This window comes from Pempheris klunzingeri, chromosome 15 (genome assembly GCF_042242105.1).
Source record: "Pempheris klunzingeri isolate RE-2024b chromosome 15, fPemKlu1.hap1, whole genome shotgun sequence".
NCBI lineage: Eukaryota > Metazoa > Chordata > Actinopteri > Acropomatiformes > Pempheridae > Pempheris > Pempheris klunzingeri.
In genome coordinates this window covers 5,487,075-5,506,098 of record NC_092026.1, presented here as the reverse complement: position 1 = coordinate 5,506,098, position 19,024 = coordinate 5,487,075, and the positions used below count along the sequence as shown (strand labels likewise).

Here is a 19,024-nt window from a genome sequence, read left to right as displayed (position 1 = left end):
GCAGTAGGGTACCACCTGCTGGCTCCACAGGCTCCGAGCACCGCTACAGCTGCAGGAGGCGGTGAGGCAGGGAAACTGTGTCAGCCTGCCTGCAGCCAATGAGCCTGCATGTGTGCACGCTGCACAAGTGGATCTTCTAGGTCTGCTCGGGGCCGCCAGTTTGGAGGCTTAATGAAATGCTGTCCCGAAGGAAAAGTCTTGACCTAGAAAGACTTCTTAAGACTCGTCGCCTACTACAACACATTTAGGACTTCAGCTGCAGGACAGCCTTACACAGTCCAAGTCACAGTCAACCCCACGTGCATCACAAGTGACAAAATAAAAACTGTGAAGTCAAGCAGAAGGAGCAAAAAGATGCAAACTTTAATTTTTCCAAGATTATCAACAGGAGGATCTTTGTGAGCATAATTTATAGAACTAGTGACATCAATCAGAGGGTAGTGAAACAAAATGGTGCAGCCCTGTGGTCAACAAGAAACTTCATTTTCAGTCGTTTTAAACAGCAACAAGCCAAACAAAAGTATATAAAAAGGAAAACATCCAACTGAAAAACGCACCCTCTAGTCGTGGGACATGCAACTGATGTGTGAGTGTTGGTGATGGTGGGGTTGATGGGATTTTTATTTTCTTTTATTAAAAAGAAATGCATGATTATTTTTCATTTTAGTTGCCAATGAGTGGGTGCATGTAGACTCATCTACAGATAATTCAATCAGAAATGGGGTTAAAAAAGGTTAATTTAATGTCCTGGTCAGATCCTGACCTGGTTGGTTAAGGATTCATTACAGCAGGAATATAAACGTGTGTATTAGTGACACGTTTTTCAGAATGGCTGCTTCTTTTCCAGTCTGAGCGCTGGCGCTCTGTGCCACTGATGTTTAACCTACTGATCCCAGCTTCAGGTAGCAGAGGTCACCACTGTTCTCACCATGACCACATTTCACATTTCATGCATCTCAGTGACATGAAAGTAGAAATAGTAAAAAAAAAATCAAGGGAAGAAAATGAGATAGTGGTTAAAAAACAAGCTGCACTGAAACTTCACTAGTGTCCGTCTAAAGCATGTGAAACAAGAAATTACAACACATGCAGAGCACTGAAACTAAGTTCACTAACGTTTATCAGAGTTAAAGACCAAACTGACTGCTCTGTCTTTGATGAGCTACTATTTGTGACAGATTCACACTTTTCTAGTTCAAGATTTTGGGACAACAAAAGGGGAAAAAAACAACAACAAGGGATCAATAAACGTTGTCTGGACTCAAGTCCTTCCTTCATAGTGTCTTAATAATTTAAAGATGTCTGTGTGCCATATTTCATGGTGCACATCTAACCCCTCTGTTGTCATCAGTGGGCTTTCACCACAGTAACAAGTTTCTCTTCAACACATCTGCACTAAGATGGGGCCTGAGAAGTTTTCATCATCCTCAGTGGTGAGTCATCACGTCAGATACTCCACAGACATGACTAACTCAAGCTCATGGTTACTCTTACTTCACTTTACTGTGACAATCGGCTGCTTAAATTGTACTTTATCACATAGTGTGCATGTTTTGTTTTTTTTTTTTTTATTTATTGACGTATGACTTCTGGAGATGGGTCTTTGGGAATTACTGCCCTCTTGATTTGGCTTATTTGATGCATTTAGCTATAAATGCTCGAGATCATCCCATCTGCTAGCTTTAGGCAGCAGAAAAGAACGATGGCTTCGCTCTGTTATAAGCTGGTTACGGCGTTCACTTTCACTACCAAAGAGATACATTTAGAAGAACAAAAACAAAGTTGTCTCCATGTGTTCGGATCTTTGGAGCCCACCTCCTCAGATGTGGAGACAAAGATGTTTTTCTTTTTTTACGTTTATATGTTTAAGAGCTAATTCCACCACTTGTTCTTGGCAGACCACCTTGAGAAAGACGGCCATCTATACTAGCTTCACTGAAAACCCTAAATGGAAACAGCCTTTATTTAGAAAACTTTCCAACTCAAAGCTGAGAAAGAAAAGCGAATGATCCGTAATCCTCAAATCTCTTTTGAACTCTTTGAGGCACAACACCACAAGCACTATTTGAGTTCATTTGAATAGTCAAACAGTGTTTTCACACTCTTCTCTCCTGGATGCTTAGATGTGATCAAATGCGGAGCCTCATTTCAAGCTTTGAGTTTAAAAAAAGTTGTCGTATCAACTGCTTCAAGAGTTGTGTCCCCCTTTTGTTTTCTCTCTTTCTCTCTCTCTCCAAGTCACAGAAGACGTCCTGTTGAGTTAGCTTGGAGGACATTTGTGTGAGACACCTTTTCTCCATCTTTCTCAGCTTTTGGAGCAAGATTCCCAACCACACCGCCTGGAGATCCCCGAGGGTTCAGGGGCACGCGGGGGACAAGATGACACAGTCGCCCCCCGTCCCCTCTCCAGATTCGTTCGGACCTTCCACCCTCCTTGACCCGTCGAGGGTCTCGCCTCTCCAACTGCGCTGCTCCGACAACGACAGCTCCCCTTCGCCATGTCTGCGCGCGTGAGCAGCAGTGCCTTCTCTCCTCCACCTGCCTCCCACTCGCTCTTCTCTTGCTCGCTTCCTGTCCAGCTCTACTCCCATTTTTTTTTCGCTCTCACTCTTGTGATTGGTTGGTTTCTCACGGTCTCTCTCCTGTTACTTTCACACAGTGGTGCTTCGGTTGTAGCAGTGGAAAACGGGTATCCGTGTTTGTTCTTTTTAGTTATTACCCAGATTAAAATACCAATGAACTAAGCTTCACACAGGCCTAGCTCCTTTCCAGCAACCTGTGAAATAAATACCAAAACAAATATACACACATTAATACTTGTCATAACAGAGGAAATATTCATCAAGTCTTTTCAACAAACTGACAACTAAGCTTCTTTATTTAAAGGAATAGTTCCATGTTTTTGCTTATTCGCTTTCTTCTAATAACCAAAAGGAAACTCCAGGAAGTCACTGCTATCGGCCAAGAAATAGCTTGGCACATGAACCCTCATTAAACAGCTATTTGTTGTTTTTACACTTCAGTTTTTGTGCTGATTAAACCAATGAGACATACCGTGTTAATTAGTGAGCTTTGGAGCTGTTGGCAGGCGGATTTTGTCGCCTTTGGACAGGGCCTGGCAAACAGTTTCTAGTCTTTATGCTAGGCTAAACCAGCAAATAGAGTAGCAGCACCCTAATCACATCGTGGTATCAGTGTTCTCATCTAATCTACTCTGACGAGGAAGTGAAGACGTTTATTTCACAAAATGTCAAACTATTCCTGTAATTTCACTGCCTTAGTTTAGTTTTAGCCCACAGTGGAATTACTTACAGTCTAGTACTGGGACAGTCCAGTCACACCACCGTGTTGGTAGGCCCGCTCCCCCTGGTAGGTGGAGTCCTGGGACAAAGCCACATCAATCTGGGACTTGAACTCGTCTCCAAGGTAACTGTCCTATAATGGGACAAACAGAAAGTGAAAGAGGCCAGTCAACAGTTATTCCTTCATTACGTTCCAGACAGAAAAGGAATAAGTGGTTTTAGATGAGATGAAGTCTTGACTTGAGGAGGAAACCTGGACAAACACTTGGAATATGTGTGCTAACAGCTCTGGCACTGGCTACTAATTGCTATGAATAAAACAGCTTGCTTCATAAAGTGCACCTACTTAGCACTTAATAAAAGCTCTTAAATACTAAGTTGATGGTTAAGATTTATTCGCAGTGGATGACAGCGAACAAACCTGTGAGAGTTCAGGCTGGGAGAGCCCAGGCTGGCTCATCTGTGACGGCTGGCTCATGTTGATGTAGCCCTGCGTCAGAGGCCCCTGCGAGAAGGGCTGGGAGCCCAGGTCCTGGCTGGCCTGGCTGCCACTCATGTGGCCTCCATGCTGCCCGCGGTCTCCGTTCCCTCCGCTGTGGTTCCCCATGTTGCCACGGTTTCTTTGACGGCCACCTCGAGTCCCGCCGCCTCCTCCACTGCCTGCCTTGCCCTTCATACCTCCACCACGACCTGGAGGGAAAAGAAGTGTGTCATAGCAGCTTTAACTAAACAACACGGCAGCCTTTAAGAAATATCTCTGTACACGACTCAGTAGTTTTATGTCTTACTTACCAGCTGAGGGTCCATTGACCTGTCCCATGTACCCAGGTGGAGGTATTGGGGGCATCACAAGGTTGAAGGGGATGGGAATGTTCATGGAGGTCATGGGACTGGGGCCTGTGCCAATCATACCGATCTGGTCATGGGTCTGGAAATACATATTGGATGTACGTCCTGCAGGGGAAAGAAGTACAGTCATTTTAAATCATATGGCCGTGTGCAGAGCTACTTTTGTCGAACGCTGCAGTAAACATGGCTCGTTTTTGAAATTGAAATACTTTAATAGGCACATTCAACCTGTTTACAATGAACGACCAAGGCAGATACAGTACATATCCTTAGTTATAGGGTTTGCTAGTAAGAAATTGTCTAACATTTGAAATAAAAGGAGTGTGTTGTTTCAGAGTTCTTACCGTTGCTGCTGCGGTCATAAACAGATCCAGGAATGAGGGCCTCTCTGGCATCATACATGGCTGTGCTCATGAATCGACCCCCCTTCAAAACAAAAAGGACAAGCAGTGCTATTTTAAGTGCTTTTAGGACATGCTTCATTATTTCCTGCATATACACTGATTTATTACCCCACTTGGTGTGCAGCTGGTTCACAGGTAAATTTTGAATTGCATCCTGAATCCTTCACATGCCACGTTTTCATGACCCAGTTAAAAAACCCTGATTTCAGCGTTCTATATGCTCCATCTATGCAATACAAGCACACACACACACTAAACTCACAGGGTTGATGGTGTTGACAAGCTTGCGGGGCTTGCTGAATTGCATGAGGCTCTCTCTCAGATTGTTAAGGGGGCCTTCAACCAGGACCTTCTGCTCCTTGTAGTAGTTCAGTAGGTGGTTCCACAGAGGCTGCTTGGACAGGGCCTTGGGGTTTCCCACGATGATCACACCATACCTGTGTGATATAAGCAGTTACAGTTAGTTAGTTGTAATTAAGGCGTGTGGTGACAACAGTGACGACATCGACAATCATAAATGCAAAATGTCAAGAGCACAAAAATGAGGACATCTAGGGAATTAGACACAGAGTTCCCTTAGGCTAAGTGAAGCGGTGTCATTCTACTTTACTAGTATTACCTCGCCCTAGTGAGAGCCACATTGAGGCGTCTGGGATCGTTGAGGAAGCCGATGCCCTGGTGCTCATTGGCCCTCACACAGGACAGGATGATGAAGTCCTTCTCTCTGCCTTGAAAGGCGTCCACACTGGCTATTTCCACCTCCTGCAGAAAGGATGACGACAAATCGAGACCAAGCTTATCATTAGAGATGACCTGATCAAGTTTTTTGGCTTTGATCCCAATCAGTTTTTTTTAACTTTTTTAATATTATCAGAGGATACTGAGTCATATCCAATGTATATGTTTACATAACAGCAGAATGATGATTAAATACATATCTGGCTCACTGAAACACCATCTGAAGTCAAGTGATCCAAATACTGAAGGTTCACCTTCAAAACTATTAAGTCAATAAACTTAAATTATTGATATGATATGAATGAATGTTTAACTGGAATGCGACGCCTGAAATTGACGAGATGTGATTAAATTTGAGAGTGAAGACGTGTGACTGTTGGAGTTGGATCTACATTAACAGTCTGTGCGGTGGTGTTACAGCGGTGGAGGATCTTCACTGACAAAACAAGAAGTGTGCTGCACTCCAGCTGGCTGAGGTGGACAAAACACAGTAGCTGCTGACAGCTGACAGATGCTCTGTTTATGGCCCTATCAGCATAGGACACCTCTTCTTTGCATCTTACTGGATTTCAGTTTAAAAGGTGTGATGCATTTTCCTGATGAAGCGCACAACATTTAAACTGCAAAAATATTTGTAACTATACCTGGTAGAGTTTGGTATGGAGGGAGCCACTGAACTGCATGTACTGAACCAGGTAGGACCTCTGTCCCTCGTAGGGCGTAATGATGCCAATCTGATCGGGTTTTGCTCCAGCCTTCAGCAACCTTGTGGTTATTTTCTCCACATTGGCTGCTTCAGTCCTGCACAGACATGTAGAGCAATTACACGACAAGCACACCTTTCTGGCACAAAAACTAATTATACCCGAATTATGACTGAAACACTGTGCAGAGACTGATGTGATCTCAGAGGAGAAGTTTTTGAACACCTAAGAAATGTAAGAGAGACTGTTTTGGCCACACGTGTATGAGCCAAAGGTTGAAGTAACTAATATTAATACATAATGACATAATGATCAAGATAGTTGAAACCTGTTGAGATAGGATGTTCCAGAGCTCGCAATTTCCTCTTGGCCTTGGGTGACATAAAAGAACATAGGCTTGTCGGGCTGTGGCCACTGGAAGTCAAAACCTTTCTTCACGCGGTCCGCTGTGGAAGACGCAAACAGATACAACTCAGGGCAAGTGTAGCTGATGTACAGTGAACTATACTAACAAAAGTAGAACACGCTCGACATGATCAGCAACTGGGTTATTACAGATGACTAAACAACAAGAAGGTTGAAATACAAATGGACCACTTTGATAGAAACACATCCAGGGTAAATTTGTCTTTAATTTAAAGTAAAGACAGTAAAGATCTATTTTTCAAACCATCTACTGTGTGTGGAAAACAGTCAGGAAAATGTAAGGGAGCAGCATCCTGTTACTTATGAGCATCTGGTTGCACACTGGGCAGGAATCTAAAGGCAAGTTTCAAAGCTTTAAGTGACCGGGAAGGGAAAGCCAAGCAATTAAGCGTCACGAAAGCCGATTTGAAAAAAAACTCTTACCGGCAGTGACTCCGTTCTGCAGGGAGCCCTCGTAGAAGATGTTGGAGGGGAAGGCGCTGAGGGCCGGGTGCATGCGGTACTGGACCTGCAGACGGATTGGCCGGATGCCCAAAACCACCAGACGCTCGAACAGAGACTGGGACAGACCTGCTTTAGCTGCCTTCTTACACATCACTACTGGGCCCAGCTGGCAGTGATCACCGACCAGAATCAACTATGGAGAAAAAAAGGTGAGTACAAAGTTAAGAGTACAAGTCATCAAGACAAAATAAATAACACTGCAGACCCCTCAACTGGGGAATGACAGCAGCTTAAGCAAAGAGCTGATGGCATAGGGATCGTTCTGTGGCATCAAACATACTTCCCCTCATGATGCTTCTACCTGTTTGGCCCCCAGGACGACAGGCACCATGCACTCTGGCTCGGTGGCCTGGGTGCTCTCATCAATCAGGATTGAGCGGAACTGCATCTTGGCCAGACGAGGATCACCCGCCCCAACACAGGTACAGCAGATCACATCTGCGTTCTGGGAAAGAGCACAGGAAAAAGAAGACTTGTTTAAAAACAGTAAAGCGTCACTTGCATCAACTTTACTACCACTTTTACATTTTAAGTTTTTTTTATAAATAATTTCCATGACAGGTACTCTTCTTTTCAGCTGATCTGAATGGGTTAGCATGAAAACTAAACTCAGCACTTGAAGTTAACCATTAAATCTAAGCTGGTTTACAACTTTATGCCTCGTACTCTAACAATCGAGGACTGTCAATCAGTGAGTCTTCATACCATGAGCAGCTCCCTCTCGGCAGTGCGTCTCAGAGCTCTGTAGCGCTTCTCGTCTGAGGAGGATAGCTCTCCAGTCTCGTCCTTCAGCTGTTGGAGCTTCTGAAGTTCTGGCATACTGCAGGTATGAATTATGTCATTTTTTCAAGCACATTTGATGGTGCACATATATACATATACATACACACACACACACACACACACACACACACACACACACACACGCGTTTAGAAATAATTATTAAAATCATAGCCTGTTGTGTGTTACCTGTCCATGTTGCGGGTCTGGTTGTGCAGAGCCAGGAAGGACACAGGTGAGTCAATGGCCTCCCTACTCTTGGCACACAGCCTCACCACCTTGAGCCCCGTCTGGTGGATCTTCTCTGTCAGCTGGTCGACTGCAATGTTACTGGGAGCACACACCAGCACTGGGCTGGAGAGGCAAGAGTCACAGTACAGGCTTAGGGACCATAATACACAGCCAAGCTTTACAAACAAACTTATTTGAATTAATAAACTTTATGAAAACCCTTGAGAGGAAGAAAGAGTAAGTAGTCACATTCAAACTAAATGGTTATGATAAATATTATCAAGGCACCAGGCCTGGGTAAGAGTACGTACCCGTTGCCCTGTCTAGCCAGGTGGTAGACGATGGTGGCAGAGGTTACCGTCTTCCCTGTGCCAGGAGGACCCTGGATCAGACTGAGCGGACGCTGCAGCACTGTCTTCACAGCATACACCTGAAACACAACGAACCACATTCATGTGAGCCCTGGGGGCACTAAAATGCTACGATATAAAAGAAACATACTTCTCTTGGCCGAGATACCACTAGAGGCAAGTGTGAAACTGATATGAGTGAACTCCTAAAGCTGTGTATGATCTCTGCCATGTTGTGTGTGTGATCTGTAATGTAGGTATAACTTTCTGGAAACATACTGACAAAGTCTCTCATTGACATTTGTTTTTTTTCTTTTCTTGTCTCTCGAACTCGCCTGTGAGTGGTTAAGGTCGGGCAGGCCTTGAGCAGTGAAGCGTTTGGGCAGCTGGCACTTGATGACCACATCCTCAACCTCGTGTCCCAGCAGTTTGTGGTAGATGTAACCAGAAACTGAAGTCTCATCCACTGCAAATGTTTTCAGGGCGCTCTGCATCCTGCATGACGATGACAGAGATATAAATAGAAAGTTTTAAACTGGACTCAAAGAAGACCCATAATCATTCAGTGGAAAGCCTTTGCCAAAATCAACCGCTCTAAATAATTATTACTAACATTAATGTATTATTTTACTTTTAGAATGAATTGCTTCATTACCAGTGGTGTAAAATAATACATTTAAGACAGACCAAAGCGTTTTTTTGCACATTGAAAAGCTTTAGACAACAGACTTTCTCAGATTGCTACACTGTAGCTTTAAAAGTCACCTTTTATTGAATATGTATAGACTATCGATCTGTAGTCGTTCAGTACATGGTGAAATATTTGTATTACTTTGGTTAGATAAACATAACTGATAAATAAAGTTGGGTTTCAGGCCCGGCTCACACCAATCACAACAGGAGAGTGAATACCTGTCAAAGGAAGTGGACTTCCACACAAAGTCGACCTGAAAGTTGTGTGGGATCTCCACTGGAGCTCCAGCACTGCTCCTCAGCTCTATGGCAATCTCATCACCGTAGTCTGGTACAGTCAGTCAAGGAGGAGGTGGAACCTTTGAGCACATACTGTAGTTGTTGCTATATTTAAGATAATGACTGCTTTATTTAATCAAATTTTGATTTCAAGCTTTATGAACAGATAAAAGCTCTGCACTTGGTTTTGTTTCATCAATTTTTGAAAATGAGGCATGCAAATATTTTGTTTCTTATCTATGTTGTTACATTATGTTTTTATTGCAACAAATATTAAATGTTGGGTAGATGCACTAACAATTGTTATGATATGCAGCCTCAGGTCTTAATGCTGGAGTGTTTTATCAGTTAGCAAACAGTCGGTACGCTGATAAACAAACTTAATATAGATTTTATAAAAACCACAGAGGTGTGTAGAGAAAGTGACAAGTTCGCAGATGTTGTTGTAGTTCCTTACAGCTTCCACTAGGTGTTACTAAAGACTAATTTTACTGTTAAAATAAACTGTCCTGTTGAATACTGTGTGTCTATTCTAACAGTCATAAGGATACTATCAGGGACTTTGATGACATGTCCAATGCCTTTCCATGGAGGGGCCAGGTCTCCTTTGTACCTCAGGCAAATTTCATCTCCCTGCATCAGTCGCATGTCTAGAGGACGGACGATGAAATGGACACAAAAAAAAAGAGAGGTTAAGATAACATTTGAAATATCACAGATAAAGCATGAGCATGATAACAATGATAATCTTGAAGCAAAACTATAAAATACCTGAATCCGTCTTGGGAAGAGTGAAATAAGCAATCCTCTTTTTGTTCAGGCCCAAGTCCCATCTGACCGTAATGTTGTCTTGAGTCTGTCAAGAAGAAACATTAAAAGACTTCATAAGAGCAACAGAAACCATTTTATTTTAACAACAAAATTATGCAGTTTTTAGATGAAACTCCATTGAGGAAAAAGCTGAAACAAAGCAGTTCATCATGCCAAGTCACCGAGCAGTACAACAAAAAGATGCGTGATTGTTTTTAACCTGGGACTCTTTGAGTTTCTTATCGTAGTCGGCCTCCAGCTTTACAAGAGGACCAAAGATGTTCTGGTACTGGTAGGCATCCTCATAGCGGAGCAACACATGTTGAGGCTCCTCATCCACACCAGGCTTCTCCAGGTCCTCCAAGGTTGCAGTGGGATTTTCCTGCCAGAAAGAGACACACAAACACACACACAGCGAGAGAAAAAGATCAAAATATGGTATGAATGGTGGCTGAATTCCATTTAGCTGCTTTGGTTTCAGGGTCCTGCTGGCTCACTTTTATGGCTTGGGCACTTAAATAGAACAGAGCTATCTTAAAAGTTATTGGCAAAAACCTGTACTTTTCCTACCATGAAAAGTCAAAATGTTTGTTTTAAATAAATCAGCATACAGAAAAGAAATGCACAAAAGAACTGCTAGCTCTATTTGACCTTGTATACAACATGAAACTATGGAAAACAGGATGAAGCGGGCTGTGAAACTGATACTGAACAGAAAACAATAGCTAAGCAAACACACAGTAAAAGCTATTTGCATCACGCCCAGCTGTATGAATATATCTGGTTGACTGTATAGATAGGCTTAAATTCAAGCTATGTGGGTTTAGAATATTTACATAGTAAAACGGCAGGTGTGTGTGAGGACAGCTGCGCTGACTGTACCTTCCAGAGTTCTTCCAGCTTGTTGATCTGCTGGGCGGTGATCTGACGGGCCCTGAGCTGCTCCTGCTCTGAGGGGATTTTGACCAGCCAGGACAGGAAGCAGCGATCCTGGATGAGCGGCTGCCACTGTGAGCTGTCCCAGTTGATGTCCTTCAGGCTGCTCTGGCTGGCACATGGCTGCCTGTTTTCCAACCAAAACAACAAATGTCGAATCTGTGAAACTCTGTCTTCTTTGTGATTGTCCCCATCGGCAGGAAGGTCAGAAAGCATGTTCAGTGACGTAAAAGCGCCCTTACCTGCACAGCAACACCACTACTGAGTCGGCTTTGGCAGGGATGAAGCCCAGCAGGAAGACGTTGCGACAGCCACAGTTGTAGCACTCAAGCACCGTTTCTCCAAGAGGGCCATCTTTATGCAGGGTCACCTCCTTGGACTTTGCTCTCACCAGATGGTTTACAATGTGGCTGCAAGTGAAGAGAATGACAATTAAGGTAGCAGAAGAAGGAAACGCTAAAGAGTACAGTTCTGTGTAAAGCGAGGGTGTGTTGTACACTATTTATACGTCCTTACACCAAAGATCAACACGTCTTCACAAGTTTTATTCTATCCTAACTCAAATAAAACAACTGATCGCTGATAATTAATAATGCCTCAGTTATTGTATAAATTACACCATGTACGACATTTACAGAAATGAATCGTATCTTGATGTCTTCAGGTTCATTAAAAAGCTGCTTCAAAGGGGTCAGTTTACAGTTGTATCTATTAAGGAAAACATTAGACTACTTTAAATTCAGATTTTAAAGTCAAATACTTCTTGACTTTGGAAGATTTGTTTGAGTAACTTAATATTAGCTTAAGTGGCCCTTGAAAAAAGGTAAACATCCTTTTACCTTCCCTTTTAAACTCATCTTTTTTAACTCCATGAACAAACACTACCTGTCCGTTTATGACCGAAGCTTCTGAACAGAACAAACATCATCACAGTCGCTCTGTACTGTTCTGCTGCTATGATGATACTGTAACAGTAAAATGATTCTCTCCCAGTTCATTTAGCTAAGTAAGCCAACCGGTGGGGTCAATAAAAAGCTGATATGGGAGTGCATCTTACCTGCCGGATGTGTTTCCACGTCCATTACAAAACCACTTCTTGCTGGTGTTGCAGTAGACGACACAGGCTGGATCATGAATCCCACAGTAACTAAAATACAAGGAAGTAAAAAATTACAAAGAAGCACAAAACATTACTGTTGAGAGCACGGGTCTGTTTAAAATCTGTCAGAGAACAAAACAAGAGATGCAATGTTCCTTTGTTTTCACTGCCAAACTTCTGCAAAAGGTATTAAAAACATCTGATTTTGTACTGATTTGCTGGTCAAAGACATACTGATACTTAGGTTTATATAGAAACAAGCTGAGCGGTTATCTTATCCAGCTCAGCAACGGAGAATGTCTGAGATGTCCGAGACACTCGACCAGACTTTTTATGGCACAGCCAACCTAACGGCTGTCAGCCAACTTGTTAGTTAGACAGAAAATGAGCTGGGAGTATGAGAAGAGCAGCACTGCAGGACGTAACAATAATACTGATTAACCTTTGCTGACATTAGACATGATCCAAGAAGTTCTGATCATTTGGCTCATGTGCTGTGTGTGTGTGTGTGTGTGTGTGTGTGTGTGTTGCCCACCAGGGACACGAAACCACTGAAGTTAAACAAACAACACGGACAGATACTAGCACACTGAGTACAGATATGTTCTTTCAGCAGCTAAGAATTACAGATTATCATTTGCTTTCATTTTGCTCATCTTGAGCGATTAGAGGAGCGAACGGCTAGAAGAGTATTTAAATTTGTTTGAAATGTGTGACAGTTTTTTTACATTTAAACCACTTGTGCTTTGAATGACAATATATTATATCATAGACATTATGGTCAACAAAAACGTCGCTACAGAGTATAAATAAATTGGTAGTAACGACCACCATAAAAAAAAAAAACACTAAATGCAACAAAAACAAAATCAGAATTTGACTGAAGTGACTGTTTTCGAGTCTAATGACAGCTGTGGCACCAGCCAATAGTCTGGTGGTCTGGTCCTTTACCTGCAGGCGTGGATAGGAAGATCCTTGGTGTAGTAGGTGTCCTCCTCATCCTCCTCAAAGTTCAACTCAGCCAGCAGCTGACTGGCTTTAACCACAGGGTCATCTCCATTCTGTAGCACCCCGTCAGGGCCATTAACCTGAGGAGACAGGTGTTTAGCATCACAGCCACGGTCTGAAACTTAGTGTCAGCTTTGTGTGGGGATGGATAAACAATGAAGGATCACAGAAAGGGAAGAAATTGTGCAAAAGCTCGACTGCTGCTCGGACACATGAAGCTTTATATTGTTTTATGTCTCACTTGCTGACTGTCACATCAATGAACGGTTTGTTGACAGCAATATCACACTGACTGTCTCCAACCGAGTGTATCTACTGATCTCTTTGAGCCTTGTCAGAGCATGTGGTGAGTGTTTATTACACATGAGGGCTACTAAGTATAAATATGGGCATCTGACACACTTGACAAGTCACTGGCATTCTTCATTTGTCCGGTCGCGCATCGACATGCTAGCTGTGTCAGCATGCTAGCTGTGGAGGCTAGTTAGCCAGCTAGCGGGATAAAGGCATGGTAACAGATGGAAGGCGTCATCATGCTAACCGGAGGTAGCCGCTGGTGTTGATGGCTAACGCTAGCTAGCTAATTCACATTTTGTCAACACAGTGGAAGGCACGCCGAGCTGCCACGGCTTGACACACGCACCTGGTGGTCTAGCTGGCTCTGGGTCTGGCCTTGGGTCTGGGTCTGGCTCGGCAGGGTGAAGTCGGTGAAGTCGTACTCGGAGCCCTGGGTGTCCGCTCCCAGCAGCTCGGCTTCCTCGGTGTCGAGGAACGTTAGAGTCTGCGAGCTCGGCCCGTACGCCTCGACACTCATGTTTATGTCTTCTTAGCGACGGTATTTACCCCTTCAGACGACTGCCCCGCTAAGCGCTGCTATTCCACAGGAAACAGGACAACAGAGGCAGAGTATTGATGGGAAAATGACAAACAGTGGTGGTGGGAGAGAGGTAGAAAGAGCCTTGGCTATGGCCGCATTCCGTTTGTCTTTCCCCCCCGCTCGGATCCGTCCTACCTCCCTCCTTGTCTCCTACAGGAAGTCACCTGTAGGCGGCGAGGGAAGGAGACAAGGAGGCATGCGGTGTGTGAGTTGGATTTACTGTGGGATAAATGCTTTCATTTATGGTCAAGCTCTCGATTTAAAACTCAAACAGGTTTAACATGCGACAAGGCCAAATCTTAAAGGATCACTCAAATTATGTTAATGTTTTTGTCTTGAGCTCAGAAAACATACAGTATATTGTCTGAAATGTAATACACAACATAATGTATGTGCAAGATAATCCAGTCCACATCCACCTGTACATCATGGCACCATGTGGAAAAACATACTACATGTGTAAAGTAAAAAAACAAGAAACAAAGGGGATAGCAGAGTGGGACAAACGTGTGTAAATATGCACTGTGTGGGTTTTATGCAGCCTGAGCATTGGTGATCATGGTATTAAAACCCTTCCTTATGGGCTGGGGCTCACTGGACCCATTAGGCCTGACAGCATCTATTAAACCACAGGTGTCTGCTGTTCACCCAGCTCTGCACCTCCTGAACCTTTCTGAAGCTTGTTTTATTAAAATTATCTATTCATAAGAAGCAAGTAGGCCTTTAGATTAAACGTGATAACATTGGTTGCTTTTTAAATCACTTTTAATTAAATTCAGTTAGTCACTTCAAGGAATATTGTCATTTTAAAATAAAAGTTTTATTTAATGTCCACAACTGGGCCACTTTAAGACTCCCCTCAATCCTGGTACTTTTCATGGTTAAGAGAGGTGATAAAATTGTTTTACACCTGTGCAACAATGTGTGTTCACGCAGGCTTAAATACCTTTTTAATCTTTATTACTCTGCCAGGTCAGAACAAGTTAAGCAGGTCTGATGCAATGAATCCAGAGTTACCATAACTCAGCCTGCACGAAAGGAATCTGAAAGTAAATAGACTTAAGAATTCACGGGAGCACCTGCACAGGTTACATAATGTTTTAGATATCAGGACAATCATTTACCGCTGTGTTCTTATCTGAACGTGTAATTTCAGATCTCAGGTGGATTTAAGTGAGAATTTTTGAATCTTTTCACTTTTCAGGTATATTTCAACAATAATGTCTTTATTGATCTACCTGACCTTGACCTTAGTTTTCAGGTGCTGTACAAATAAATGAAACCAGACATAACTGAAACAGGCAATACTAGCATTTCAGATTTTGAGTTTAATGTACGCAATGTTCGGCATCCAAAGCACCCAGTGATCACTAATCATAAAGTGTTTTCTCTAGTAGGTGACATTTCATGGGTGTGGTTCTCTGTGTGTGTAACACATGAAGTCAAATAACATTTGCATGTATATCTAAGATAGGAACACTAGAGAGGTCAGAGGAGCGTCTTTTGGGATTATTTGGGATTTTTATTTTTTTATTTTTGATAGTAAAACAAGAACAATAAAAAAAACCCAATAAAAAATATTGTAGTTAAAGTATAAACAGTCTCAATATTCTCAAGAGGACATATTTTTATATGATGTTATGAGACACAAAGATGCAACATGTTGAAATGTAATTTAGAGTAATGTCAATGAAAATCTTTATTCCTTAGGAGAAGGAATACATGTTGGAATATCAGCTTCTCACGTATATGAAAATAACAAAAACCACAATTAAAAAAAGTATCAAAGGTGAATCAACACTACTACAATGTGCAGGTAGACAGTGTTTGCCCTTTTTCACCCAACTGAAGAGTGACAGGAACAGATAAAAAATAAGCCCGTGTGAAGTGTTTTAATTATGCACAGCTTTAAGCCGGCTTTGCCTCGCAAAGCTGCATTACATAGATGGCACAAACACATTAAATTAATCACATTACTTAATACTGATTGCATGCGCAATTAATTCCCTGAGATAAACAAATCTTTACGAGTGTGAATACTAAAATTTCTTCAGGTTCCAGTGACTAAAAAAATCATCACATTTCTCTGGTGCTAAAATAATACAAGGGAACTACATCATGATTTCAAGACAACAATCTAATAGTACCAAGGGGACCTGGGAGACAATAGAAATACGTAACAACAGTGAGAGGACAAACTCACAAGTGGCAAGGGAACGATTACTAGTGGAACTGTAAATATTCCCACACTGTGTCGCTATTTATAACTTCTAGTTTCAGTGTCTACTGATTCTGACTCTGTGTTATTTTAGTTGCACAAATCTCCCTTCTCACGTGATACAATGTTAATGCCTCCATAATTACTAGAGTAGACTTCTATTTTCACAGTGTCATGGAGGATCAGAGGCGGAGTTGCAGAGACATGACGAACACTCACAGATGCTCACTCCTCCTGCACACACATCCAAACCCACACATGTGAACAGACACAGACCAGGTCTACAGAAACGGATGCTGTCGTCAGGGTGTTGTTTTCCCCACAAACCTGTAAAACCCTCAACATTTCTAAGATACCTCACAGGGCTTCTGATTGGAACCGATAAAAGCACCTAATTCAAACAATGTCAAATGTGAAATTCATGTCATTCATTTCTGGAGCTGTTAGTTGAGATCTTACCTGCACGATAAATAGCAGGTGTCTGATTCTTTTGTTTTTGTGTCCATTTTGGTGAATTTATTCTGAGTCTACTCAGGTTGTGAGTCAGTCATTAGTGGTCATGCTGGTGTTGCTGCTTGTGATTGCAGTGCTCGGTGTGTTTGTGATCCAGTTCCAGCATTTTCAGCATCTCCCGTACGGCAGCCTGGAGAGCTCTGCCCAGGTCGTGCCTGCTGTAGGGCTTTCCTAATGGAGGCACGTGGATGAAGGCAGAGTGACCCTGCCCCAGGTGCAGAGAGGTGTAGTAGGTGTAGTCACACAAATACCTGGCATGGAGCCAAAGGATGGATGTTAGTTCATTTGAAGTTTTAAAAAAAAAAATCACATTACTGCTTTAGAAAACAGACAAGAGGGTGTCAGAAAACCAGGGAGTGAGAGTTACAACTCAAAATGAGTTTAGTCAAAAATCACTCCTAATTAAAATGCACATTTGCAATTTTTCACAGTGAAAAGGAGAAATACACAAGAATAACCAGTAAGTGTAAACATGGTTATTTATGAGAGAAATTTTACTAAAAACAAACCTCACAGACAGAAAAACAGAAGACAATACACATATGAAATCTTAATATAAAATAAACAGACCATTATATATTGTCCTTGTCACATCAACCTCTTAAATGTATGGTCTTGAAGCTATGTGATGCTAAGAAGGGTTACTGTAGGGAATCATGTTAGCATTTACTGCGTTAGAATAATATATAGTCCTCCAGGATTGAAAATAAAAATGGCAAAAACCGTTAAGTGCCATAGCATGTGTAAATAACATCTCTCACCTTCCAGCATCCTTAGATACAGTAAAAATAACCCCGAGTCCAGAGCCGTTGACCCTTTTGCAGACTGTGTCCATGTTCAGGACTGAGCGTATGCAGTCGGGGCCGTTCTCCACGCAGCACTGGGAGGCCGGGCAGAGGCTGCAGTTATCCAGGCGTTTGTAACCCTTGTTGTGGCCGCACTGCTCAAGAGTGACCGTGGTGGCTAATCCTGACACACCGACATGGACCACTAACTGCTCTCAGGACCCCAAAAGACAAGAGAAAAAAAGGTGGCAGAGGTTAGCTGGAGCATTTCTGTGGATTGACTGATGGATTTTTAGTAACATTACACACACAATATGATAGAAATAAGTGCTTTATGCACAATATAGTGTGTTTTCCTGTATACCTGTGGCTGGTGCTCCTCCCAAAGAGACGGCAGTAGTCTCTGAACGGCCTGGTATTCAACAGGCACCTCACACACATGAAGGTCTACTGCTTCACCCAGCCCTAATCGCTCCAGTTCCTGTGAACACAGAAAACACACACATAAACTTTAACTGCAGTCTTAAAGGGCTTTAAAGTCCCACTGTCAACAATGAAATGAAATGACAACCCCTTAAACCTCTTTAAGTGCACAAATCCATTTAAAATACAAATTATAAAATGCACTTTCCTCTCTAAATGCCATATTTAGGTAAAAAACCAAAAACACAGCTCCATAACTGGCACCTTTGTTATAAATTACCTGCACTGCCACCCAGCTGGAGTTCACTGCATGCTCCCCAAAAGGCTCAAAACCTGCAGGGAAAACAGTCAAAACGTATGAGAGGAATCTTCACTGCAGCACTGATACACAGTCCAGCAAAATAACCACAAACTCAGTGAGGATGCTTAGCGGTCATGGAGAGAGGTGATAACGGTGAATGTAGAAAAAAAAAAAAAGAGCTCTTAATTCAAAGTCTAAAGGTTGCATTAAGTTAAACATTAATGGTAGTTGTAGCACATGACATACAGTAGAGACACAGGATGATTTTCTCCTCGCGGCTGAGCAGTTAATGAGTTTTATGTCACATAAAGGATTACATTTAGTGTAATTCAGGCTCCTCCTGATAAATATCTTTGTTTTCTTCTCAAGACCAGCAGACAAAACCCTTCTCCGCTGACTGCAGCGTTACTCTCTGCAGCACATTGTTCTTCAAAGCACATAAACCACATTCAGTTACATATTTATTACACAAATACAAACACAGCAATTACATCATTTTAATCTGATCATCTGTGTGGCTCAGACACAAGTAGAAAACTCTATGAGCTGTAACAACACTGTAGTGACAATAAAGAAATCATTTGTCACATTTGTCTCTCTGCAGCCCTCAGACCAGTTAAAACCTCTCACCTGTTACTATGACTTTCTTCTTATTGGCCATTATCCTCTGTTGTTATGGCAGGAGTTGTCATAGATTCACAACAAGGGGATTAAATATCCCAAACAAGGATCCCAGGATTGTCTACGCTGGCTGCTGTCTTCTTCTGGCTAAGAGCTGAAAGGAAATGGCACA

The 19,024-nt window shown here is 42.4% G+C and overlaps 2 protein-coding genes across 2 annotated transcripts; both read right to left on the bottom strand.

The window, feature by feature from the left end:
* Positions 1-344: 344 nt before the first annotated feature.
* On the bottom strand, positions 345-13,943 carry LOC139214139 (regulator of nonsense transcripts 1). The gene is made up of 24 exons (XM_070844897.1): positions 13,758-13,943; positions 13,058-13,194; positions 12,065-12,154; positions 11,250-11,417; positions 10,954-11,134; positions 10,292-10,453; positions 10,033-10,117; positions 9,813-9,911; positions 9,202-9,310; positions 8,625-8,784; positions 8,251-8,369; positions 7,898-8,062; positions 7,633-7,747; positions 7,229-7,372; positions 6,847-7,060; positions 6,326-6,443; positions 5,938-6,094; positions 5,175-5,317; positions 4,818-4,992; positions 4,496-4,577; positions 4,095-4,256; positions 3,724-3,992; positions 3,313-3,435; positions 345-2,776 (listed from the first exon to the last, which is right to left on the bottom strand). The coding sequence occupies exons 1-23, from the start codon at positions 13,926-13,928 to the stop codon at positions 3,316-3,318; spliced, it is 3,345 nt and encodes a 1,114-aa protein (XP_070700998.1). The 5' UTR covers positions 13,929-13,943; the 3' UTR covers positions 345-2,776; positions 3,313-3,315.
* A 1,701-nt stretch (positions 13,944-15,644) lies between these two features.
* On the bottom strand, positions 15,645-19,024 carry LOC139214363 (pyroglutamyl-peptidase 1-like). Its single transcript, XM_070845196.1, has 5 exons — positions 18,862-19,024; positions 18,211-18,263; positions 17,872-17,988; positions 17,484-17,716; positions 15,645-16,973 (listed from the first exon to the last, which is right to left on the bottom strand). The coding sequence occupies exons 1-5, from the start codon at positions 18,890-18,892 to the stop codon at positions 16,760-16,762; spliced, it is 648 nt and encodes a 215-aa protein (XP_070701297.1). The 5' UTR covers positions 18,893-19,024; the 3' UTR covers positions 15,645-16,759.

Excerpts from the sequence above, each read along its gene's own strand:
- LOC139214139 (XM_070844897.1), bottom strand. The coding sequence starts at position 13,928 with ATGAGTGTCGAGGCGTACGGGCCGAGCTCGCAGACTCTAACGTTCCTC. Across the intron at positions 11,418-12,064 it reads CGTGGAAACACATCCGGCAG|CCACATTGTAAACCATCTGG; the intron begins GTAAGATGCACT and ends CTTCACTTGCAG. Across the intron at positions 3,436-3,723 it reads CCCAGCCTGAACTCTCACAG|GACAGTTACCTTGGAGACGA; the intron begins GTTTGTTCGCTG and ends GTCCCATTATAG.
- LOC139214363 (XM_070845196.1), bottom strand. The coding sequence starts at position 18,892 with ATGGCCAATAAGAAGAAAGTCATAGTAACAG. Across the intron at positions 18,264-18,861 it reads GAAGAAAGTCATAGTAACAG|GTTTTGAGCCTTTTGGGGAG; the intron begins GTGAGAGGTTTT and ends TTTTCCCTGCAG. Across the intron at positions 16,974-17,483 it reads GTATCTAAGGATGCTGGAAG|GTATTTGTGTGACTACACCT; the intron begins GTGAGAGATGTT and ends GCTCCATGCCAG.